The following is a 25,021-nucleotide window of genomic DNA, read 5'->3' on the forward strand; positions in this document are numbered from 1 at the left end:
CCGCTCCCGCCGTGCAGCACCCGGAGCCCGCCCGCCTGCCTGCCCCGTGCCTTCCACACAGCCACCGGGGCCTGGGCCCGGGCCCGGGCGGCGGCTGCTGCTCCCGCCATGGTGCGGTGCGGCGCGGCGGTGCTGCGGAAGGTCAGTGCGGCCGGCCCGCGGAGCGGTGGGGACGGTGCTGCAGGCGGCGCTCGGGTGGCGGGGAGGGCTGGCGGGGAGCGGCGGTCCCGCTCCCGGGGCCTCTCCGGCAGTTCCCGTGTGCCGGGCGGCACGGCCCGTCCCGTCCCGCGGGCCCGTCCCGTCCCGCCCCCCGGCAGGGGCCGGCGGCCATGCCCCGCGGTGGCGGCACACGCGGGTCTCCGGCGCAGGGGTGCGCCCGGCCCGGCTCGGCCCGCTGCCCTGCGCACCGTGAGGTGTCGCTGCCGAGGAAGTCATGCCAAACGTTGATTAAAAACTATATTGGAGGCTTACGCTCTGCTTTCTGAAGTTTCATCTATTGCCATCAAAGATCTATCTAAGCGATTTTACACACGTTTCTATGAAGCGAAATATGAACAACATAATTAACTGATGTTGAAACTGTTGTTTTATTAGTACAGCAACTTCATAGACGATTTGCGGGTCTATGTGAGAGGAGGAACTGGTGGAATGGGTTATCCTAACCTTGGAGGGGAAGGAGGAAGAGGTGGTGATGTCTGGTTCGTCGCCCGAGAAAGGACTACCTTAAAGAGCATTAGGGAGAAATATCCCCAGAAGCGATTTGTAGCTGGAACAGGAGCCAACAGCAGGTAAGAGTCTGTTTAATGCAAGTTGCTATTTACAACTTTTCCAGAAAGAAAAATGTCAGTTTAAGTTACTAAGACAGCTTTAATTTCTCCCAGTGTTAAAGCTCTAAAAGGTGAAAAAGGAAAAGATTGTGAAGTTCATGTGCCTTTGGGAATTTCAGTTCTTGATGATGATGGCAAGCAGATTGGTAAGAACGTTCGCTTTGTTTTAAGGTATCTAATGTTTGTCACATTTATTGACAACATCTAGTGGATTTTTAATACGGATGTTTTAAGGCTGCACGTTTTCTAAAATATGTGTCTGTTTTTCTTTGTTTAGGCAAAGAGTTGACAAATACACTCTAAAAATTGTTGGAAAAGCAGGGACCCCTTCCAGAAATTAGCAGTAGTTGGCTTATATCACTACATACAAGTCCTTTGCCATTGGAAACAAGTGTTAAAGGACGGAAACCATACTGATCCTCCAAAGAATCATTCATGACCTCACATAAATTACATCTTCATAAACCCCAGTGTCCCTATATCTTTACTGAATTATGAAAATGCTTAGAAGACAAAGATCCTTGCTGAATGTCAACATTTTAGGTTACTTAAAATGCATATCTGTTTTTTACTCACTAGGAAGATGTCTTTCAATACAGTGCTCTTGGAATAGCTCTCAACAGTTCCTTTGCAGTTTCTCAAGAATTTTTCTTTTCAGATTGTTCAGAATTAAAACTAAATTCACAAACTAGTTATTAAAACTAAATTCAGCCCTAGTTTGGATGTTCAACTAAATTGGATGTATTGCAAGATTTGTTTATGATGTAGGCGTAGCAGCAGCTAACGACACCCAAATGTTGTGCTTTTTTTGTTGTTTTATTTATTCTGACCCTAAGGGAGATATCACAGCCTGCATCTTATGGAAAAATACGGAACATCTGAAGAGAGCCACATCTCTATCAATGCATATTTTTCCTTGCATTCTTGAATTAAAATATTGGAGGCTTCAGAAGCTCCATCTGGGCCATACTTTGCCTGCCTTGCACTTTCCATGAGGTGACTGTATGACAGAGAACAATACCAGGGTGTGATGGCTTTCATTTGTTTCCAAAACAAGGAAAACCACCATGACCTTGAGGGCACAGTTCTTGCAAGGAAGCCCACAGAAAATTGTTTCATAACTGGAGACATTTAAATGGAAAATCGCAATGGAACTACTGCAGGGGATTGTGTTTGTTCACTAATGAATTCATTTTCAGGAGAGCTTAATGCAGCAGGAGAAAGATTCTTAGCAGCTCGTGGAGGACTTGGAGGCTCTTTGGCTACAAACTTTCTGCCTTGCAAAGGTCAGAGGCGAACTGTTCATCTTGATTTGAAACTTATAGCAGATGTTGGCTTAGTTGGGTAAGTACTGTTAAGTTTGAAAACTGATATTGGAACACAAAGTAGTACATTTCAAATTCAATTTCAAAGAAATTTGAGAGTCTGGATCACATAAGTTATTTGCAGTTTTAGAAAATCAGATTGAGTATAAAGCTAGTAAATTAATTTTAACATTTTTAAAGTACTCGTTATGTTTTGGTGAGTGAAGGGCTTCATGAATCAGGACAATATATAATTAGTAATATGACTGTATTTAGCAGTTGCAGTGATTGCTACAATATCATTAGCACAATATTTGTGAAATAAATAGGAGGTGCAAAACAGAGCCAGGAACACTGCATATTGTATGTTTAACTTCATGGCACTGGCACAAGTGGATCCTTTCAGTAGGAATTCCAAAGAGAATTCCAGAGGCTGTGTTTCCTACTTTCCCAAAAATCCGACTTGGAACATTGGAAGGAAGTAATTACAAACTAGAACAGTTGGACTTGCATATCAGTGTTGCTGCTTTATAACAATGCAGATAAATATATGTTTATTTGGAGAAAGCTTTCAAGAAGCTACACTTCTAGTGTAGTACAATTATTGTTCTATTCAGCATCTGCTAACATAAATCAGGCCTGTGGTCCTTATTAATAAAAAACATAGGAAACATGAAATGATGATGAGCTTGAGGTGGAAATAGTCTAGTTGGTATATACCAGTAAAGAATGGAAACTTGAAGACAGCATGGTTTTCTAGCTATATTTTTATTTTTGTTACTAGAAATAACTTTGTTAATATAAAATTTCTCTAAAGTTACATAATTTTCAATTGCTTTTCAGTAATTACATGACAGAATTTTTTTCTTGTTTTTGTCAGTGTGAAAATACAGGAGTTTTATGATGCTGATGCTTCTTTAATCTTGTATGTTAGCTGAGAGTTTGCCTTCAAAATGGATACAAAAATCATTATCAGTCAATTAGAGAAGCATATATTTTCTTATTGAGAGTATGAATCAGCCTCTGATATTTTGTGGTTGTACTTTGATCTCTTTGTGTTTGCTATTTTTATCATTTTTGTGAGTGGTTTGGTATTAGATCAGGTAAAAAAAAACCATGTAGACTTGAGAAAGGCTCATCAGATTTGGGTACAGGTTGTGATGTGTTAGTCTAGGTTGCAATTTAAACTTGAAAGAACATATTGTACCTCAGTGGAAACAAAGAGCTCACTTGAGGATATGACCAGAGTAACCTTCTGGAATGTCTTTAAGGCATCTTTCAACATCAGAGTGTATTAAAACTACAATCAATAGTTTCCCTATTATAACAAGAGTCATTAGGTTGCTTTTTGTTTTTTAAGAAAGATTTGTGTACAGCCCCTTCATAAAGGCCCGTAATGCAGTACTAGCCTTGTTAACAGGCCATGGTTCTGGCTGTATTCAAGTGGAGAGTATTTGGTTTTCTGTGGGACACCTCCTTTGTGTTTTGTGGCTGTGTTGAGTTGCCTGTAGACAGTTTTCTTTGATCATACTGTGATGAATATTTGTGAATTTGACAGGAACACAAATCTTGTGTGGACTTTCTGGATGGAGTATGTGCCAAGAGTAAGGACAGTAGTCTATCCTTGGATGTCAGGATTGACTTCAGGTTTTACATGGATCAAGGCTATTGTGACTTTTACAGCTCAGGTTAATCTTTAAAACAAGTGGGTGTTAAAATTTCAGTCTTAACTTAGGTTTCCATTTCAGTGGGTAGATGTATTCTGTGAAGAAGCTTTTGTAAAAGCTGGTGTATCCCTTAAGGAACACTTTTGTAGTATGCAGGTATAGCTATCCCTTGTAAAGGGAAAATGTTGTAACAGTCAGTTGTGCACAGACGAACTCCTAGGGCTTCCCTGGTGTTCTCTTACGTCTACTTGGTAACAAAACAGGTTAGTAATAATTTCAGGATCCCTCATACAACTTTGCTGCCCTAAAACCACCCATAAATTGTGCATGTGTGTGTCTCACAGTCTCACTCTCTCTGAGTTTACATTTGCTCTGCTGTGTTAGTTAAACTCTAGCTTAGGTACCACTGGTACTTGAATTGTAGACTTTCGTAAACTGCAATGTGTATGCTAAGAGACTGTAAATCCAACAGGTAAGATATATTAGCATGACAGCTTTTTAAAATGCATGCATAATTTCCAAAATTAGCTATAGCACATGAAGACTGAATTCAAGTATACCTGGATGGTAATGCTGTGTTTCTGTCTGCATGACTTTGAAAGATTTCTCTTAAATCTATTACACATATATTTACATAACTCTCCTGCCTGCATCCTTAGGAAGTATTGTTGGATTTAGAAAAATTACTCAGATTTGATGTCAAAAAATAAATCATAATGATCTGGGCTTTGTTCATTTTGTAAAAAAAAAACCGTCTGAGTAGATGAGTACAAGAATGAGTTGATAGCATTGAGTTTGAAGAATATGTTTGGAAATAAATATACAGGAATCAGATATGTCAGTGTATAAATCCTGACTTTCCTTCTAGGTTTCCAAATGCGGGAAAGTCATCCTTGTTAAGCAAGATTTCTCATGCCAAACCCGAGATTGCAAATTATGCTTGTAAGTTTATACTCTTATTTTTAGAGCAGTAATATTTCCTGAGAGCGAGAAGGCGTTTCACTGACTTTCTTATAATAAAGGTTTATAATAAAGAATAGGGTATAGGAATGTTGCCTGATTTTTTAATTATAAGAAATACTTCAAGGAGATACTTGCTGCTTCAGTATCCAGTTCCTTTACCCACCTCAGTTTTTCATGTGTACACCCCCATAGTGCTTCAACCTGTTAATGCAGGGTCTATTTAACATTTATTTTCATCTCAGCCCATTTTATTGCAACTGAGAGTCTCTGAGGTGTGTAATATCCTTGGTCTACTGAATATGTACTGTCAAGTTCCTTTGCATAAACATCTTGTGTGCTTTGGAATTTGCTACCACTTGTAACAGAGAAGATTTGGGGTTTTTAATCTATCCACTGAAAAGTGGACAGAAATTTTTTGTTATTTTTCTATCAGTAAGTTAGGATTAGTCATCTAATCTTCTTCAATTAAAGAGTGCAAGTACTGATAATTCCTACTGACCTTTTTGCACCATTCCCAGTTCTCTACAGCCTTTTCTCAGATTGAAGAGTCCTATCCCACTTTACCTTTCATTATTTTTCCCTGTTGGGAAGCTAATCCATAGTCTAAGTAGTAATTTTTGTGTCTGGAACTTCTCTACCTTCAGTGTTCCCTTTTTGGGAGGACTGGAGCAGAAATGCAGAAAGAGAGAAGACGTGGTGAAGCACTGGATTTTTTTTCATCTATCTTACTTTGCTTTTTCTTTGTTCCTTTTCCTTATTTTATCTTTTTGCTACTGCACATTTGTTTAATTTAAATACACTAAGAAAGTCCTACAATATTTAAATGTTTTATAACATTAACATTTTTTTAAATGTTAAAACTAGTTTTGTTTTCTTCCTGTCCCCTTGCCACAGTCACAACAATACAGCCTGAACTAGGAAAGATCATATATGCGGATTATAAGCAGGTTGGTATGAAAGTTCACTCTGGTTTTTTGTTAAAGGTATGTAGAGTGACTATTTATGTTGCTTAACAGAATTTCAGAAAGAGAAAGAAAACTTGTAGGTATTTTCATATGTGTATCTATAATGTGTACATGTCAAATGCAATTGCATGGACTTAACAGGAGTTCTGGGAAAAGTACTATTTTATGAAATAATAATAAGAGAGTTTCATAGCCAAGTACAGTAATATGATGTAGAGCTTATTTCAAGTAACTTTATTAAATGGCTTCTCATTTTCTCTTACCTCCTTTCTGTGGTTCTAATCCTGCCTTATAATCTTAGAGGTATGACATTGTTTATGGAATTGACATTGCTGTGTCCTAGTATACTCTTAAAAGTTTAGGACTTGGAAAAAAATCACTGTTTCAGAGACCCGCCTGTTATCTTTATTTAGAAGAAGCAAATGTTCTGCAAGTTGCCCATACAGAGAGCTCTGGACTGAGTGAATAATTTTCAGAAAGGATTGCAAATAATAGCAGATTTGTCCAATAGCTGAAGATCTACATTAGTGAACAGCAGGGAATTTTCTGATTATAACCCTGTTACCATAACTTCTTTCAGGGTTGGCTGCTCTTTCTTTTGGTTTTTTGTGTTTGTGGGTTTGGTTTTTGGGGTCTAGGGGTTTTTTTGTTTGGTGGGTTGGGTTTTTTAATTAAAAAGTAAAATAGTATGATGTGATAGTGATGACCTGAACACCCAGGATAGTGCACTACCTGAGAGGTAAGGCACGTGGGTCCAGTTCCTTCTGTGGTAGGCTGTAGTTCTGGAAGACTGGTGGAGCTATGGCCCTACCACTTTAATTTTTGTGAACTCTGTTCCACCCAGCTTCTTCAGATAAAAGTTGGCAGATAATTGTGTGGTGCCTCGAATCTGTTCTACAGTATCCACTGAGGGGGAAACCAGTGCTAAATGAGACACTTACTAATAGGTTTTGGACCCCAACTTCACTTAAAGTTGCAGCAAACATTTTCATTCCCCAAGCTTGAATCTTCTTTGATGTGCTTTTACTTTGTTTTTGAAGTGTATGATATATGCAGCACTGGACTCATCACTTTCAAGATAAAAGGCGAGTGCATAAAAGAGTTTCAGATGAGTTAACCAGAAAAACATAACCCTCAGATATGAAAAGACAAAAACCTACTGGTTTTGCTTTCAGAAGCAATAATGCTAGGGAAATTCAGTAGCTGATGCTTGAAATCTTCAATTAACAAACTTCAACAAAACTGTGTATTAAGGGAAGTAAGTCTAGTTTGTCTGGTTCCCTGTAGAAATGCAGTATGTCCAAGGGAAATTTTTTTTTGTATTCATTTTATCTGCTAGTTTAGGGTAGCTTATCCTAGAAAGCTATGCTGCAAGTAAACAGGATTTTTCATAGCCCTTTCAAAAAACTGTCTTCCATGAATGAGGATCTCTTGCTCTTACTGATGTATCTTTCTCCAGCAAGAGATCTACTTGCACTCCTGGCTTTCTTTTTGAAGTCTTTTTCTTGGCATAGCCAGTGATCCTTATCATTGGCCATTTCTACAGTTCATGGTTTTTATACCACAGTGTTGGGTATATATGTGGACAAAATACTTCTTTTCTAAAGTCAAGGGGACTAGTGATTGTGATCACAGGGAACTTCTGAGAGTAAGAGGAAGTACTCTCTGTATTGCAACTGCTGAAACCGAAACAACATCAGCAATGTAGTTAATAGCAATTACTGAGGTGTCTTTCCTGTATCACTCAAGAGACAAGGATTCAGTTTTTCCTACAGAACATTGATATTTTTAAAGAGATATGTAGCATGTGTATGCTTATTTTATCTTAGTACATTATGAAAAAGAAAATACATGCAAGTTACCTGGTACTGTCTGTCATTACTAATTGGAAAAGGCACAAAGGTAGAGGATCTGTGTATGAGTTGTATCAGTACCAGTTCATGAAATGTAGCAGAAGCACTTAGATTTTCTACCAGAGTATCTGAGCCCCTTCTGCAATAGGTAGCACACTGGCAATTTTATGGTATGCTGGCTTCAGGCGGCGTCCGGTTTAATCCAGTTGCTGTCTAAATGGGCATTAGAGAGATTTGAAGACCCTACCTTTGCTCTTCTTTACTTCACTCTCTGTCTTAGCTTTCTGTGAGTTACTGAGTAGCTATTTTGGGGGTTTTATTATTATTCTGCTCGTTTTCGGTCTGCCTGAGCTGTCCAACAGCCCTCTCAACCAGCAGAGAAAATGACAAGTCCCTGTCCGTTTTGGCAGTCTTTGCTGGGCTCTGGCTGGAAGCTGATTGACTAATCAAAGTCTCATTTGAGCTGAAGAGCAGAAGTCAAATTCTTGTATCTTCTCACACTCAGGGGAGCAATGTTAAGAGGGTTTGTATTTGGAGTAATGATACTCCATAGCCACAAGGAACAGCCTTTATTTTCTTTTCTAGTGACAGTTTGAGTTCTGTACAGATGTGGTAGCCTAAGCTACTTGCTTTTCAGAGTCTGTTTTATTCTCAGGTAATAGCTAAATTTTGTAGGATCTCTGCAGAGGTATTATGAGCCTCTATTTTGTACTTCGCAGACAGCAATAAAAAATAGACAGGGAGAACATGAGGAGCACCAGGTTTGTATAATAGCAGCATTTTGTTTAATCTGCTTCTAATGATAGATTGTATATGTATTGAAACAGCCAATGCATATTATTTTGTCTGGGTTCTTTTGTTTATGTAAAATGATAATCCCTGTTGATAGTTTAAAGTACTTGGGTTTGCTTACTGGAAGTATTTTGTTTGAAACTTTTGTTTTCCTAGATTTCAGTAGCTGATCTCCCAGGACTGATTGAAGGTGCACATGCAAACAAAGGGATGGGCCACAAATTTCTCAAACATGTAGAAAGAACCAAACAGCTTCTCTTAGTTGTAAGTTAAATAAAATTTACAGCTTATTGAAATCGAAGGCAGTGAAATAAAGAAAATGCATTTTAATTGCATTGTAGTGGGAATTTAGAAAATCATTTGTAATTTGCATGATTTATGATAAATACAGCTGTAATTCTGTTTACAGAATGGAACACTCAAAAGACTAATGATAAATTAAATCCTTAAATAGAATTTATCATTGAAAGTTTCCAATTAATTTAGAACAGTGAAGTGTTTCAAGCATAACAAAAGCGTGAAGTAATTTTTTTTTTCTGTAAGATCCCCATAAGAAGTTTAAAAACCAGACCTTTGAGAAACACTGTATCAGAACTAACCAGTTTGTGCCTCCAGCGTCTGATGTTTCTTGGGTGTATAGTTTGCCCTCTGTTATTTGCCCAGGAGTGAACACATGGCTATGGACATTCCAGGGCAAAATAATTGATGGAAAGTACCTTGATACTGTAACATAATTTTACACCACAAAGCTTGTTTTTGTGTACCTTTTCAGGTTGATATTTCTGGGTTTCAGCTGTCTATCAAGACTCAGTTCAGAACAGCCTTTGAAACGATACTGCTTCTAACAAAGGTAAGTTCTCATCTTCCTATTTGACAGTTGTAGTTATGTGTTGAGTCAAGAAAATGGCTCAGTTTTGATCAAGAAGCATTCAAATGTTAGTGTGTCTTCCAAATTTATAAGATAAGGCCAGTTAACAAAGAGGTTCTCCAAAATGATGATGTCTTTATTTTTACCTGCCCAAGTTAATAACCCTCCTAGTTTATGTTGGGTAATAATCATAATTAGTTTATAATTGATTCATAATTGATTAATCTATGCAGCATGTGGGATATTTCTTACAGTCAAGTAAAGGTAAAAAGATACATCATTTTCAGTTCCCCAACCCAGTAGCATTTTAAGAAGTAGAAGTACATGGTTACAGTTAAATCCCTGCCTTGATGCCCTTATTGCATATCCTAACAGAGGAAAGACATTGGGCCCCAGCTTTGTAGATATTCACTGTTTCCATCTCTTAACTATGCTTCTGATTAAAATAATACATAAAAATAATGTCATTTCAAATTTAGCTCTTAACTGTATGATTTAAGTTGATGAATCTTCTAAATTTCAGGTATTGCTGTTTATTTTAGTTTATTCATGGTTGTGATTTTCTGTTACTAAAATGCTAAAGAATTTTAACACTCTCTGAATGATTTTCTTATATGTTTCATAGGTCTGAAGTGTTTCTGAAATTGATTTTGCGCTCATGGATATCAGAATAAACAAAAACCAAAACTGTCATTCTTTTTGTAAGAGGCATTTCAGAATGAGCTAGCCTGTTTACCTGAAATCTGTCTGAGCAAAAAATGACTGAATCACTGAACATTATTTTCTTCTGTCAGACTGCTTTAATATATCAGCCTTGAGCACCTGAGTCAAACTCACAGCTGCTTAGGCAAGAAAGGCTATTTAGGCAATTAAACAAATGAGAGAGGAGATACAAAATTGAAGTAGCACTTGTTAAACTACAAATACTCACTAAGGGAAATTTACTTTTCTTTTAAGGAACTGGAGCTGTACAAAGAGGAACTTGTAACAAAGCCTGCACTTCTTGCCATTAATAAAATGGATTTGCCTTGTGCAAAGGACAACTTGGATGAACTTATGACACAACTAGAGAATCCTCAGGGTAAATGAAATTACAACAATAACTTTTGTCAGAAGTAGTAGTAAGATTTCATCAGGAAAACTGCATTGGTAGGGAGTTGTTTGAAACTGAAGTCAGCTATTAAATTTATTATTTGAACATATGTTTAAAATCACTTCCTGCATTTAGAGCTCTGTTTATATGCATTTGGAATGGCTTCACTGTTGGGAAAGGATTGTAATAGAATGGAGATATCCCAGATGATCTTTCTGAACTATGATATGGGAGAGTCAGTTTCCAGTCTAGGTGTCTGGAATAAGAGCTACCTGCATAGAAGGTCCCCTTACAGGCACTGACATATATAGTATTTGTCATGTGACTCTGGCCTGAGCACATGAAAATTCTGGACAGGTCTATGTAGGTTTACTTCAATTTTGCAGTTACATTGGGGTGAGTTGCTTTCTCTTTCCTGGAGTGTGTAGAAACCAGAAAAGCTTAAGATTATATTCTCCCATAATCTGCAATTTGGGATTTCTTTGTACTCTTTGGAAGTGTATAGAATCTTCTCATGGCAGCATTAAGAGTGGTATAACTGCTGTGTTAGTGCTTGTCTTCTGAGATTTAGGTATATTTTAAAAGATTAATTAAGCAGATAATGTGCATATTAATCGCAGTTATTTTTATAACTGTAATTTATTAAAGTTAATTTTTACATTTAATGGGATTTTATGGGCTTTGTAGTGATACAGTATTTGGGGATTGTACTAACTCTTTCAATACAATTTTTCAGACTTCTTACACTTAGTAGAGGAAGAAATGATTCCGGCAAATACTCTTGAATTCAGAGAGGTAATTCCTATATCTACATATACTGGAGAAGGAATTGAGGAACTCAAAACATGTATAAGAAAATCCATAGATGAGCAAGCAGAGCGGGTGAATGAAGAATATCGGAAAAAGAAACTCCTACTTTTACAAACTTCCAAAGAAGAACAAATTAATAGAAGCTAGCACTCCTGGATGCATCCAACACATTTTAGTATTTTTACTGTGCACATGAAGCCTTTGTTGTGCAGACCTTCCATTTAATTGTTCCCTCTTCCATCATTGCCTGCTTCCCTCCATTTGTTAAGTTACTTGGGTAGGGCACAGTGAGGAAAGGGCAAGTTTTTTTTATTTATGTTGGCTATGAAGCTTAACAGAGTAAAGACCAATTGTGAGCAACTCAAAGCACTGCTTAACAACTGATGGTCCCTGGAGTATTTTTTGCCAAGTGAGAGGAATGGAGGGAATATGACTTGCACAAAGGAGCAAGTTCAAGGACTCTACATCTGCCATGGGTATCAGAAGAACCAAGGGGCGTTTCTGATGGAAGAATTTTCCTGGGTCTGGGGCTTCTAAGGTGAACCAGTTCCGCTATTGTGACAGGCATTGGATTGTAGGGCTTTTGTTAGTTTTAAGGATATAAAGGAAAACGCATATAAATGGCTGCAAGGGAGTGATTTGTAGGAGCACAAAAAGCAAGACTGATTTGTAATGTTTGAGGGTTTTTTGACACCTGCTGGTGCCTACTGTAGTCATCTTAGTTGTATAAATCCTGATTCCAAATTCTCATGTTTAATTTGTGATTCCCTCCTTTTATGGAGTTGTTGAGTTTATGTTACATTTCGGTGAAGAAAATGACTGCTTCTCAACAGAGCTACACATCTCTGGGAATATTTAGTGTTCTAGATTTTGTATTAAAAGAAGGCACACTTATATTTTACTTTGAAAAAAAAATAGAAGTCCTTTATTACCAGGTATTTTTCTACTTTAAAGCTATTAAATTGATTGTAAAGCAAAACAAGACTGAATACATCAAAGGCTTATAGTTTGGTTTAGTTTTGTTTTGTAATACGTGTATCATACCTTGCTGCTTTAAATTTTGTTAAAAGTAGTCACTGGGAAGAAAGGTATGGTTTCTTATAATGCATTTCTTATATCACTGGTATTGGTTCTTACTGTGACATTTCTCTAATTTTACTGTGTTTGGAGCTAACATGTTTTTACTAAAGCTAAGAATAGGCTGTCAATTTTTGATACTCCATTTTACAGAAGTGCAGAATGAATTAGGTTGGGAAAGACCTATGAGATTGAGCCCAACCAATGACTGAACACCACATTGTGAACTAGAACATGGCATTCAGTGCCCTGTCCACTCTTTCCTTAAACACCTCTACCCTCCACCTCCCTGGGCAGCCCATTACCCTTTCTGTGAAGAAATTCCTCGTGTTGTCCAATCTGAATCTGCCCTGGCACAGACTTAGGCCATGTCCTCTCATCCTGTCGCTGGTTGGCGCGGAGAGAAGAGACCCACGCCCACCTGCCTACAACCTCCGCAGGGAGTTGTAGAGTGACACCATCACCCCTCAGCCTCCTTTCTGCAGGCTATTTTATAGAAGAAAACAACATGTTGCATTTTCTAGACTTAGTGAACGCCGTTCTTAACCTCGCACATAAAGAGGGGCATGGGGGTGCGTTTGGAATAAGCCAGCATGGCTTGACTGAAGCTGTCCGCCGTGGGCCGTAGCTGCATGCCGTAGTCAGATTCCGCTGGCCTGCAGCAAGCTGGCTTGTCAGAGGGATGTGTTTTAGAGCATCGGTGTTTCCGGCCAGGGCTGGGGGAGTTCTCCACGCTCCTGCTTTAAGCCGGAGAGCGCCGAGCCGGCGGGCGCGGAGGGGCTGCCGGGACTTGTGGTGCGCGGGGCCGGGCCCGCGCTGCGCCGGCGCTGCCGCTCCGCCCCACAAGGCCCCGCGCGGCCGCGGCCTCCCCTCAGCGCGGCGGCAGCGGCGGCCCCGCGGCCGGGAGCGGCGGCCATGGCGCCTTCTCTGCGCCGCAGTGAGGTGAGCGGGCGCGGCGGGGTGATCCCGGTCCCTGCGGCACTTCCCGGTTCCCCCCGCTCCCTCGCGAGTCTGGGATCGCAGTGCGGCAGGCTCCGAGCGCTGTCGCGGGCGGGGGTCGGCAGTGCTCCCCGGGGAGACCTGCTTGTTCTCTCCGTGCGTCAGCTGCTCTTTCCAATTCAGTCGGTAAAATAATTACCGTGCTCCAAGTTTTTCTTGAATGTCCTAAACTGTTAGCTAGGATCGTTAATTCTAAGCCGGTACACCTAGACTTAATTTTTAAAAGAGTTTTGTAGAGTGTAGAACTGCATGATTGATTCCCAGAATTAAAAAAAGAGTGGTGGCACTGGTTCTGAACCAGTCCCTTGAAACTGGAGAGCTTTAGGCCTCCAGTTTCTCGTGGCCAGTTACCCAAAAGTCATAATAAATTTTAAACTGCTAATACTGTTGTGGATAGTTAGATAATCCGTTTATTTATAAATTGTGTTGATAAATTATACTGTGGTCTCTCTCCTACAGGGCTTTCCAAAACAGTGATGGTTCCCAGACTGTGGTCTTCCCAAGGCCATGCAAGGGAACAGAGCTGGTTTTACTCATTTCTGAATTATGTCTGTAGTAAATGTGCTTTTTGTCTTTGTTTCATTTTTTTATCTCGTGGAACATTAATGATTTACCAATTTTTAACCAGCTTCAGCCAACATCTCTTGTTAGAGCATCATGGGTCTTTAGAATAGGAGGTAAAATCCGTCCCTGAAGTGCTGTTAGGACTGGTAACTTCTGTGGATCAGATACAAGAGCCTTGCACAGTACAGCTGTAAAATTCCTGGAATGGAAAAAGGTGAAGCCGAGAATCTAAGGCAAGGCAGGGTTTTATCTAGCCAAAGTATGCTTTCTTCCCTTGGACAGCTAGTTCAGAAGTGGTTGAGGTCTCTAGTTGTTCAACACCACCAGGGATAGACAGTAAAATCATATGGACTAAAGCGAGGAAGAGAAAATCAAAAGAAACTCCATGTCTGCAGGAATGAGTTGGATATTGTGGAATATTCCATAGCTGCTCAGTATCTTTTATTACAACACAGGTTTCATCATTTAATGGGAGGGACTCTTGGGCTGGGCACAGCTCCCTTTGACAGCTTTGCTTGCTTGTACTAATTTTCTACTTAGTTATGCTGTTGTGGTTGTTCATGGGCGTGAACGTGCAGAGGGAGGTCTGTGTGTTTATTTTGGCTTCAGCTGCAAAGTGCACAGAAAGCTTGAAAATTAGTCAGTAATGTTAGTGAACAAAAGCTGCTTGTCCTAGCTGTGCATCTGCATTTCTGTGTCTTATATGCAATATCATTCATATTAATGAGTTTCCAAATCTGATGCCCTCTTTCTCACTTAAGTGAAAAAATTTGGGTTCATGACTGTGTTGTAAAGTCTCTTTCTTGCCTAGATAGTTTGATAGAAGAATTTCTTTGATATTGTTGTAGGTGATGAAGCCTATTCATGTATGAATTTTATAATCTTTCAGGGTTTGATATGGGTAGTTTAGAATAAACTGTACATGTTACCCCAACAAACTCGCCTTTAGGTTGTAGCTTTTAACAATTGCATACTGACATAGTCGGAGGTCTGATGCTGTCCAGTAGTAAAGTGATTTACCTATTATGTATGATCTTCAGAGTTGATCTTGGGACTTAAATGTGGGTGTAGGAAATCCACAAGAGGATTTCTCTTCCTCTGGAAAAGCTGGACAGCCATTGAAAAGGCATTACCATTACTTCCTGTCTTTCTCCCATTTCTTTGAAACCTTAGTGTAGAAGGCAGGAAGGAATAGAGAACCACAACACAAGGATATAAACAACTGAGAGCCTGTGCTTTGTTTTCTGACATTAAATAATCATTGCACCCTTTCCTCACTGCTGTTTAAGTGCACCCTTGAACCTAACATCTGAAGTAATCATTCTGTATGACTTCTTACGGATTTTTTGCTAAAAACTTAAAATTCAAAATGCAAACTCTGTGTCTTGGAACACCCATAAGAAAAGCAGTTTTTTGAACGCTTCTTATCTGTTGAGATGAATAGATAAATAATAAGCTATGGAGAAAAAAACTGAGGAAAGAAAAAAAAAGAGTAGTTTGAGTTTTGTTTTTTAAAAAAGAGGAAATTGTAGAAGATGATGGAGTTGGACTAATGCAAACATATCTGATATTCCTAATTCCTGAATTGCAATGTAAGTGCTGTTGCTGAAATTGCATGAAACAAATGTGATGTTGACTCTTTCTTTGTTCTGTTTCTTAGATCCAGTAACACCTTTTTTCCTACTTAGAGAAGTTGCTAAGGTTTCTCTTGATTTAAGGACACTGCTGGTAAGTACGCTGGAGCCATCTTAATTAAGACAATACCTGTTTTGTTACTGTCTTCATCAGGGATCTGAAGCTATAATAACAGTCATAAAGCCAGAAGTAAGATGGGATAGGTCTCCTCTGATAGAAGGGATTGTGAATAACTTGCCTATTTTCAGTAATCTACCACTGCAAATGAATTTTCACAAACAGCAGGTTTCTGAAAATGATCAGTCATTTGTTTATTCCAGCTGGTTCTCCTATAGCTCTGTATTGGAGTATGCACTGTCTGCATGGAAGTTTTATCCAGGAAAAGGCAAGCTCTTGGTGGAAGATCAAAAGCATCAAGCTTGAGGAGAACAAAATTTTATCCTGTATTAGATTTACCCCTCAAGTTCATTTGTTATAGTTCCATTTTCTTGCAAGTTGATTTTGTTGACCTTACCGAAGCTAGGGTTAAGCATCATATTAAAATAATCATGATGGAAATACTTCTCTGGTCCCCCTACCCAGGGGGTATCCTGTTAATGACCCACCATCTGAAAAGTTTACTGCCATGAGAAGAGTAGCTTGCCCACGCTCAGCTATCCTTAGCAACAATATAATGCCATCTTTTTACTAATAAGGTAGTTTTTAGCATAAATGTGGTTGTCATTATTTCTTTCCAGAGTGCTTCTTTCGAAAACTGTGATCAGCACTTAATGGTGCCCACATTCCACTGCAATTCTTCAGGGTTAGATGGCATAAAATAATTGCCTAATGGTTTCTTAGGAAACAAATTGGGCTTCATTTATTTCTCTATAAATCAATAGAATGCTGGCTAACTGTATGGCTTGGTAATGCTTTTACTGTGTTTCCAGTGTACAAGGGAATTCCTTATCTGAAAACTGGAGCTCCCTGGTCCCTGGATGTTTGCAGATAATAAAAGGAGAGTGAGGGATCAGATCCAGTTGCCTTTTTTTTTGCAACCGTGTCTGTAACCATACAGATACTTGCTACTGGTATATGCATTAAGTAGAACTTTTGGTACTTAAGGAATTGGTTTATGACTTTAGACAAATATGCACATTGCAGTATAATGATTTGAAAGAAATTTCAGGAGGAGTTTATAACTGAATGGCACTCAGTGAGAATTTGCAAAGTATCTGTTCATTTTTAGTACTACAATTCTTAGTATCCAGGTTCAAGTACACTCTGGGGTGAACGCTCAGTGCCTGTTATGTATTAGGCATCTTCAGAATATCTTGAGCATGCAGAGAAGGGATAACTTGAGTTGAGTCTTTTATTTTTAGTTGTTTGTTTCTTAAAGACCTGTCATTGAGACTGTTTCTCAGCATCTCTGCAGGCAAGAGGCTATAGTAGGTACGTAGACAGTAGTTACATTGAAAAGGAAGCTTCAACAAGCAAGCAAGGTTTAACATTTGCTCTGAAGTGGAAAATGTGAAAGCTGAAAAGTCATCTACTTTCTGTAATTGTTTGTGTGCTTGGACAGTTGATTCTGAAAGGCAGGAGTAGTCTGGAAGAATTGTTAGTTGCTGTTGAAAAATTCATAGTAAATTACTTCACAGAGCCTCCACCACTATCTCGCAGCTCTCATCAACAGTTTGGCCTATATAAAATGTGTATAACTGCCTACATATGCATTCCTTGCCAGTCTAATGATGTAGAATTTAAGCTTCTCCCTTTTACTCATGCAGCAGCACAGTAGGAGTGAGCATGCACTCTGATACTGTATCTGGGCTAAAGACAGGGAGCTGCCAGTTCAGGACAGGGGGGAACTTAAATCGTGCTCAGTCAGTGATTCACCTTCTTCACCTGGACTCTGTAACAGCATCCATGCAGTGACACAGGGAGAGAGGCTGCATAGATTCACACTTTCTTTTTCATCTTGAACACAGTGACTTTAGCAGTCTGTCAGCTGAGAAGTCGTAACAGTCTGTAAATAATCTGATGTTTCATTAAAGCATGAATGTGGTAGTGTTACCACTGTCTTAAGCGTGTCAGACAAAGAAGGTGCCAGAGAGTTAGTGCCTGCCAGCTGTCATCTTAAGTTTATGAACCTAGGCACAAATCAACTGTAGTTAGTCCTGTGTCCATGATTTTCTTTTATATTTTTCTTTTTAATTGCAGGAAACAACTTCTGTGGGCAAATATGGGCTGCCGGGATGTCCATGCAGCGACCGTGCTGGCCTTTCTCAGTGGAACAGCCTCAGTAGCTGGACTCCTTGCAGCAGTTCTGCTTCCAAACTGGAGGCAAATGCGACTGTACACATACAACAAGAATGAGAGGAATGTGACCGTTTACACCGGACTCTGGATTAAGTGCGCGCGCTTTGATGGGAGCAGAGACTGTGTGATCTATGACCCACAGTGGTACACGGCTGTCGACCAGCTGGATTTGCGTGTTCTTCAGTTTGCCCTTCCTCTGAGTATGTTTACTGCTGTCTCAGCTCTGTTCCTCTGCATGATTGGGATGTGTAACACAGCCTTTGTATCGAGTGTGCCAAACGTCAAACTGGCCAAGTGCCTGGTAAACAGTGCGGGCTGCCATCTCGTGGCCGGCCTCTTGTTCCTGCTTGCCTGTGCCATTTGTCTCACTCCGTCCATCTGGGTCATTTTTTATAACAATTATCTGAACAGAAAATATGAGCCTGTCTTTAGCTTTGACATCTCTGTATTTATTGCCATTGCCAGTGCTGGCGGTCTGTTTTTCACTTCCATCCTTCTGTTCCTGTGGTACTGTGCATGCAAAAGCCTCCCTTCTCCTTTCTGGCAGCCCCTGTATTCCCACGCCCCCAGCATGCACAGCTATGCCTCTCAGCCATACTCCGCACGTTCTCGCCTCTCTGCCGTAGAAATTGACATTCCTGTTGTGACACATTCATCTTAAGGAGACAAAGCCTTGGAAGCAAAGTTCTTGTGCTCATTCAAGCCATGAAAACTGCAGGCTTGTGTCTCTGTGCTGCCCTGCACTGAGCGTAATACTTTGTAGGGTCAAGTTTCCCAAGGCTCAAAGCTACGGAGACCCAAGTTCAGCAAGTCTGTTGCTGTTCTGGTCTCTTTGTTACTTCCTGATGACCTTTCCTTTTTTTTTTCTTTTTCTTTTTTTTTTTTAACACTGAGCTCACTACAGTCAAAGTTGCTGCTAATGCTGGAACAGAACACTAACAATAGTATGTATCCATCCTTTTGCTTACTGATATCAAAGCACATTTGAACCTCTTTGAAATTTGATAAGCTATTCCTAGATTCTGATCCCATTGTAGAACCCTTGCACCCATGTATTGTCCAGAAGCAGGCAATGGAACTGGGTATAGGGGATTCACCGAGTTTCTTGTTCATCCAGACACACATGTTGTAATATGTGATGTCTGAAAAGGGTGTTTGGCAGACTAATTCAGTTCTGTGCACTGGTCTTTGTTTTTCACTGTACACACAGATACCTGCTTAGGAACTTCTGTAACAGAATTAGTGCCAAATTACCCTTTATTTTCAAAGTAGTTATCAGAAGGAATAAAACTGATTTAACTAAGAATGTTGTTCTGTGCTGTAATAGCATTTTGTGAGTTACTGGAGGCTAGAAAGTTTTTGTGAATTTTATTTCTAGTCTGTTTTTTACTAAGTTAGCAAATTCACTAGATCTATTTTGTGATTAAAACAAAAAACACTAGTATTTAAAAATTCTGGTTAGAACCTTGAATGTTTTATTTGAAGGCCTTCTTCAAAATGGATTTTCAAGTAGGATATAAAGTATTCCGTTCTGGAGAGAAATGTCACTTACTGCAAAAAGGATTAGGAAAATCATAAAGAATCCTAAAGACAATGAAAGATTCTTTTGAAACACTGTATACAAGCTATAACAACATCTCTCTGAAAGGGAATTATAACCCTGGGGAGAGATTTTTTAATCTAGATTTTTTTTTAAAGTGTATATACAAGAAACAATGAGCTTGTGTGTTTTTCAGAGTTGGTCTTTATGGTTGATAGACTTTTCATGCTGTAGCTTATTTCATTACTGATGAAGATGTAACCTTTTCAGCCTTGTTCTTCAACACCTTTCAAATTCAGCTGGTTTAAAATCCAGTATTTCCTCTGCTGCCACCTCATAAATGCAGAAAGTTTCCTATTCCTATTTTCTATAAGATGAGATTTTGAGTTACTTGTGAGCTTCAACTTGTAGCTTTACAAGGATGAGGAGGGATTGTAAATTCCCAGCCTGGGATGTCTTTGAATTACTTTTTTCCTTCTAAAATGCAGAGCAGCAGGTGAGCCCTAAGGATCAAACCTCTTCAATATGGGCTTTGACATTACTTGAAAATTTGATAACAATGAGTTGAAGAGTGCTATAATTAAGGCAAGCATTTGATTCTCTCAGGTTTTGGTAAATTGAGATGTTATGTTTAAGATGTCATCCCAGTAAGGAAAGTTGTTTCAATTGGTGGCATTCTGGAGCTTAGTGGATATTTGCATTTCATTAATCCCAGAATAAATTAGTTTTTCTAAAAAATCAAATCAAGTTCTTTAATTCCAGTTCCAAAAATTCATCCAAGGTCCTGAAAACCATTTAGTTTTCTCCTTTGGGTGTTAGAAACAAATACTGTGCTGGGCAAATCTTGTTCTGTTAAAATCAGTGAAAAAACAGTATGTAAAGAAGGGTTGTGTTTTAGCTGGTAGATCACAGGCTTCAGTGGACTGAGGGAGGAAGATGATCTCCATCATACTTCCCAGCATAGTCAGTAAAGTGACAGGCCTTTAAGACAGAGCGCTTGATTAAACAGCGGTCTTAAGGAATTCACGCTGTACACAATAAAGAATGTGTAAGAAGATATGCCTCTAAAGGCCTAAACAAGAGAGTTTCATACTCTCTTAGGTTTACAAGGTATGAGAGTATGAAGTATCTTTTTTAATCAGATCATGACTTGCATGGGATTAGAACATGTGTAATGACATGCAAGCCAGTTTTTTGTTTCTTCAAAACTGAACTTTGCTTTACTGTTACTCTGATTGTCCAACACCATTGCTGGTTTAGCTGCCCTTATCCTTGTTAAGGTCAAAGCAAAGGGGCCACTGGTTTGTGATTTAACATCATCTTGCTTCTGCATCACTTCAGTGTCTTTTCTTCTTTGTGCCTTGCTTCAGTTATGAGTTTGCCAGTAAATGTTACAGTCAGTGTCTGATATGCTCTTTGAGCCTGAATTCGCAAAGCATTTTGATCATTTTTGAGAGATGATGAATATGTCTCTTGGTGACTTAAAAAGGAGCTGAATTTTCAGCATCTCCAGAACAAGAATGACAGCCTGGCAAACTGTTGCTTTCTACAAGAATATAAGTTTAGCCAGTGTTGTTTTCTGTGCACTTTAATAGCAGATGCCTCTGACAGCTCTTTTGTATTCTGACTTTGACTTTTATGCACAGAACTTTTCGTTAGTATTTGCTGCTGCTTAAGCTGATAACTTGTTGCTTTGAAAACTGTCTTTTCAAAAGCCAGAGATGAATGAGTTACAAAAAGTGGGGCTCCAGAAGATAATGGATTCCAGCATAGGTTTTAGTTAGCAAAAAGACTGTTGCATCATGTTCTATCACCGAAGCACGGCTGGTTTTCTTTTATCAATGCTGTTAATGTGTTTCTGCTGGATCCTAAGTGAAATTACCTGGAAGTGCTGTGCTGTATTTCCTTTGTTACAGAAAGAGGTGGCCAACCTGTGCCACTCCAACTTTTTTTTTTCTAAGGTTGCCATCATGCCCAGCGCCAGGGCTGGGGAGTGGCAGGCCTCCCTGGATTTGGAGAGAACATATGTATCCTGCAGGTGTGTCCGCCAGGGAAGAGCCTCTGGGGAGCAGTTAGCACCCCTGCCTCTGACCAGCTGCACCTTCCTGGGCACTGCTGTATGCAGCACAAGCACTTGGGGTCATGAACAGAAAGATTTTAATTTGTAGCTTGTGCAGTCAAAGGTTGGGTGCTCTGGGATTACAGGAACCTGTGTTTTTTCTAGTAGTTCCTGTCCAACTTCTTTAAATTGTGTTTACTTAAGTGTTGGTTCTTTTTATGTGAAACAGAAGATATGTATTTTTAATAAAAGAATCTCATTCAGATGCAGTTTATTTTGATTGATTTTGTGGAAAACAGTAGCTACTAGAATATGGAAGACTTAACCTTTCACTGTTGATCATCAGACCAGTTCAGAGGCATTAACAGGTTTAAAATGTGTATACTGCATTTTAGCTGCCTAATTTTATAGGACTCCTGCTTTGAGCTAAACTAAGTAATTTTTAAAAGCATCACAAAACCCTAAACTAACCCATCTGAAAAGGGGGGATAAGCCATCCTCCTGCCTTCCCCTCTGCTGTGCAGGATGTGCTGTCAGCTGGAGAATGTGCTGCCTGCTGACCTGTGAAAGTCATTTGGGCATCCCAGGGACTTGTGGCAGTCTGGAAGGATGGTCGAGGTTCTTGATGCTTCACTTCTGTTGTGTGCTGCTCCTGGCTACTACAGCTTAGCGTTATGGTAACTCAGGACTGAGTCTTTCCCCATTGTTAAAGGGTGAAGTACAAAAACCCTTTGAGTGTTAAAAATGTTGATATCATAGTTCAAGTTCACAAAACCTGAATTATTTTGCAGAACAGAGTGAGACTTGCTGGTAATTCCTTGGGATTTCTAGTCTTCTCAACCAGCATTCTAGGAGATTGGGTTTTTATCTGTTTTGGGAAATAGTTTGTGTGAGAACTGTTCTTGTGGAGTAGGCACAGTAAAAAGCAGTTGCCAGTACCATAACTCATTTGAGGGGGTGGAAAAATAATTTTATAATCTCTGCTTCAGTGAGTTCACTTCCTCCTTTGCTGTCACTTTCAGACAGGCCTCCTGTCTCTATGAGTTGGTATAAACCTCGGGGCTGGTTGGATGTTGACATAAGTACTGGGATGCAGAAAACTCAGTTTCTCCCAAAATGTGGGAGTGGCTCATTTTTTTCATATCAAAATTCCTAAAAAAACCTACCCCACCTATTTGTGCTCATTGGAAACTAATATCTCAGCAGGTTTTTGCCTTGTTTTATTTCACAGGACTTGAGTTCACATGTGTGGTTCATCAAGTGTGTAATCTTATCCCTTCATGTATCTACTCAGCACTGGTGCACCTCAGAAGCACCATAAGCTTTCCTGTAAGTTTTTTGTTCCACTGCTGCATCAGTATTCATTAAGAAGGACATACAGAGGCCTCGTCGGAGGATAAGAAGTATTTACAGCTTTCAAAACTGCTTCTTGTCTATGTTCCAAAGAGTCAATTTGGTTACTCAGGCATTAGACTGCTCAGTATGGGGGCCTTGTCTTCTGGGTGTGGCAGCTGCAAGGAGAGGTAAAGGCTGAGAACAGGGCAGTAGAAATTACGGTGAGCTGTATAGGGTACGAGTGATTAACTGTTTTGAGGAGAGAGACCAGACAGCTGGACTTCCAAAAGCAGGGTTGTTGTCCTAGTTTCTGTTCTAACAAAGAGAAAAATACATAATTAAAGCTCTAAGTATTTGAATAAGTTTTACTCGACATCCAAGACTCCCAGAAGAATGTAAGAAAACTTTGAAAACACAGCATGCAAGTACTGCCCTGGCAGTGTGTGACCTTGGGGACCACAGGTGTTAACCCAAATGCTCAGTACCATTTCCTAACTATGCCATGCCAGAAGCTGCTGTGTAGCCATCACTGCCAAGGCTGATATTTCAGCACCAAAGCTTGGAGCTCTCCAGTCTCTCTGTGATCTTATCACCCCATTTTACAGCCTTTTCACCAGTCAGAGGGTCTGTAACCATTGTTTTAGGAGGTCTCCTTTTGTTTTTTCTCTCTTACGGAATTTTCCCCCATCCGTGTTGCTAGGAGACAATAACGACTGCATACTTAAGAGAGACGAAAGACCTGGCCATAGCTCAGGGGAGGGGTCCAGCTGGCTACTCTCTTTTACCAGGGGTTTTCTCGTGTAGGGCAGAGATGCCCCGAGATTTGGACTTGGAAAACTGGGTTGGGGGGAGTCCTGTGCTCTCTTGTTCTCTCTGTGTTTGGAGGGGAGAGAAGCTGCAGTCGCTGTGGGGAGAATTCATCACCACTGCAGGGTTCTGCCTTCTGCTGCCTCTCTTCTACCGTGAGTGGAGCTCCGCTCGCTGGAGTGGCCATTTCATTGGGACCCTGTTTAACACCCTACCTCACTAAAAGAGGGACCTTTTCACCATCTGTTCAGGTGTCTCAAGGGAAAAACCCTCGGAGGCCAGGCCCGCTTTTCCCTGCCCGGCTGGGAGCTGGGCCACCGCTGCCCTGTCCCTTCCACTCCTTTGCCGTTGCTCCGAGCCTTCGCTACGCTGTAGCCGCGCACGCCCTGCCTGCTGAGATGTGCGGTTCCCGCTGCAGCTCCGGAGTTTGATACATCTCGTACACCACCCGGGATTTTTTGTGCTCATTCCTGCCGTTCCAGCCTGCCGCTCCAGCCTGCTGTTCCCTAGGGTCCGGCCGGACACCGGGATCGGCTGCCCAGGGGTTTGTGGAGCCTTTGTCCCATCCCTTCCCGGGATCCCAGGCCGCCAGTGCCGCGTGCTCCCCGAGCTCGCTCCGGAGCGCCCCCTGCAGCCGCGGGGGAACCATCGCACCTGCCCTGCTCACCGGGAGCCGCCAGCGCCCCTGCCGGCTGCGAGCGGAACTGCACCCGAGGGGAAAGGGCCCGACAGCCGAGAAGGCTGGCACTGGGTTTGTGATTGTTTGCTGCTACTGCCATGGTTATTGCTGTTTGTTTGCCTTGTTATGTATACTAGTAAAGAACTGTTATTCCTATTCTCATATCTTTGCCTAAAAGCCCTCTTAATTTCAAAATTATAATAATTTGGAGGGAAGGGGGTTACATTTTCCATTCCAAGGGAGGCTCCTGCCTTCCTTAGCAGACACCTGTCTTTCAAACCAAGACACATTGATACTGTGCTAGTTTTCTTGCCAAAGCAACAACATATTTATAAGCAAGTGTGTAAGATCATTTACAAATTCATGTTGGAGTTTAAATAAATAACTAGAAGTTATGTCAAAAATAAGTTGTTTCCTAAAACAGGTCCTGGATCTATCTTAAGTTACTGCAGACAGTATTCAAGAGGCTTCAGCATGTGATTTTTTGGATGGGCTTAAGCAGATGTAAATATAGTCTGCTACCAGAAGATGAAATCATGTCTTACTGCTCTTTTGCTATTTATCTTCCCTGCATATTTAGCTTTCAGCCCCCCTGGTGGCTAATCTGGTCTGCCTCCTGGTCACAAGCTCTGCTGCCAACACAAAGGAGGCAGTGGGAGTATGTGAGTGGAAGAAGGGCAAGATGGCAGTCTTAGGTTGATTCTTCATGAAGCCTCACTTTGATGCCTTTGTTTTCTCACTTAGTGAGCAATTTGCATAAGATTCTGTTACTCTGAAAAATTTTTAAGGTGGTTTGTTTAAGGTGGTTTATTAATTGTAGAAGTTGTTGAAAAATGCTGCATTTGGAGAAAAAACATTGAGCATTTATTAGCAAGGCAAAAAACCC

General features: G+C 40.3%; 2 protein-coding genes across 2 annotated transcripts; both read left to right on the top strand.

Annotated features, from left to right (window-relative positions):
- Positions 1-12,140, top strand: GTPBP10 (GTP binding protein 10). Its single transcript, XM_082295594.1, has 10 exons — positions 1-141; positions 595-788; positions 882-973; positions 2,027-2,171; positions 4,667-4,740; positions 5,656-5,708; positions 8,528-8,635; positions 9,144-9,221; positions 10,197-10,320; positions 11,069-12,140. The coding sequence occupies exons 1-10, from the start codon at positions 109-111 to the stop codon at positions 11,287-11,289; spliced, it is 1,122 nt and encodes a 373-aa protein (XP_082151720.1). The 5' UTR covers positions 1-108; the 3' UTR covers positions 11,290-12,140.
- Positions 12,141-13,066: 926 nt separating this feature from the next.
- Positions 13,067-21,577, top strand: CLDN12 (claudin 12). The gene is made up of 3 exons (XM_082279165.1): positions 13,067-13,161; positions 15,443-15,510; positions 17,617-21,577. The coding sequence occupies exon 3, from the start codon at positions 17,639-17,641 to the stop codon at positions 18,374-18,376; it is 738 nt and encodes a 245-aa protein (XP_082135291.1). The 5' UTR covers positions 13,067-13,161; positions 15,443-15,510; positions 17,617-17,638; the 3' UTR covers positions 18,377-21,577.
- Positions 21,578-25,021: the final 3,444 nt, after the last annotated feature.

The sequence above is a fragment of the Coloeus monedula genome (assembly GCF_965178545.1).
Source record: "Coloeus monedula genome assembly, chromosome: 1".
Taxonomy (NCBI): Eukaryota; Metazoa; Chordata; class Aves; order Passeriformes; family Corvidae; genus Coloeus; species Coloeus monedula.

Coding starts and splice junctions, on each gene's coding strand:
- GTPBP10 (XM_082295594.1), top strand. CDS start 109: ATGGTGCGGTGCGGCGCGGCGGTGCTGCGGAAG. Junction 2,172..4,666: donor GCAGATGTTGGCTTAGTTGG/GTAAGTACTGTT, acceptor CTTTCCTTCTAG/GTTTCCAAATGCGGGAAAGT. Junction 4,741..5,655: donor CGAGATTGCAAATTATGCTT/GTAAGTTTATAC, acceptor CCCTTGCCACAG/TCACAACAATACAGCCTGAA.
- CLDN12 (XM_082279165.1), top strand. CDS start 17,639: ATGGGCTGCCGGGATGTCCATGCAGCGACCGTGCTGGCCTTTCTCAGT.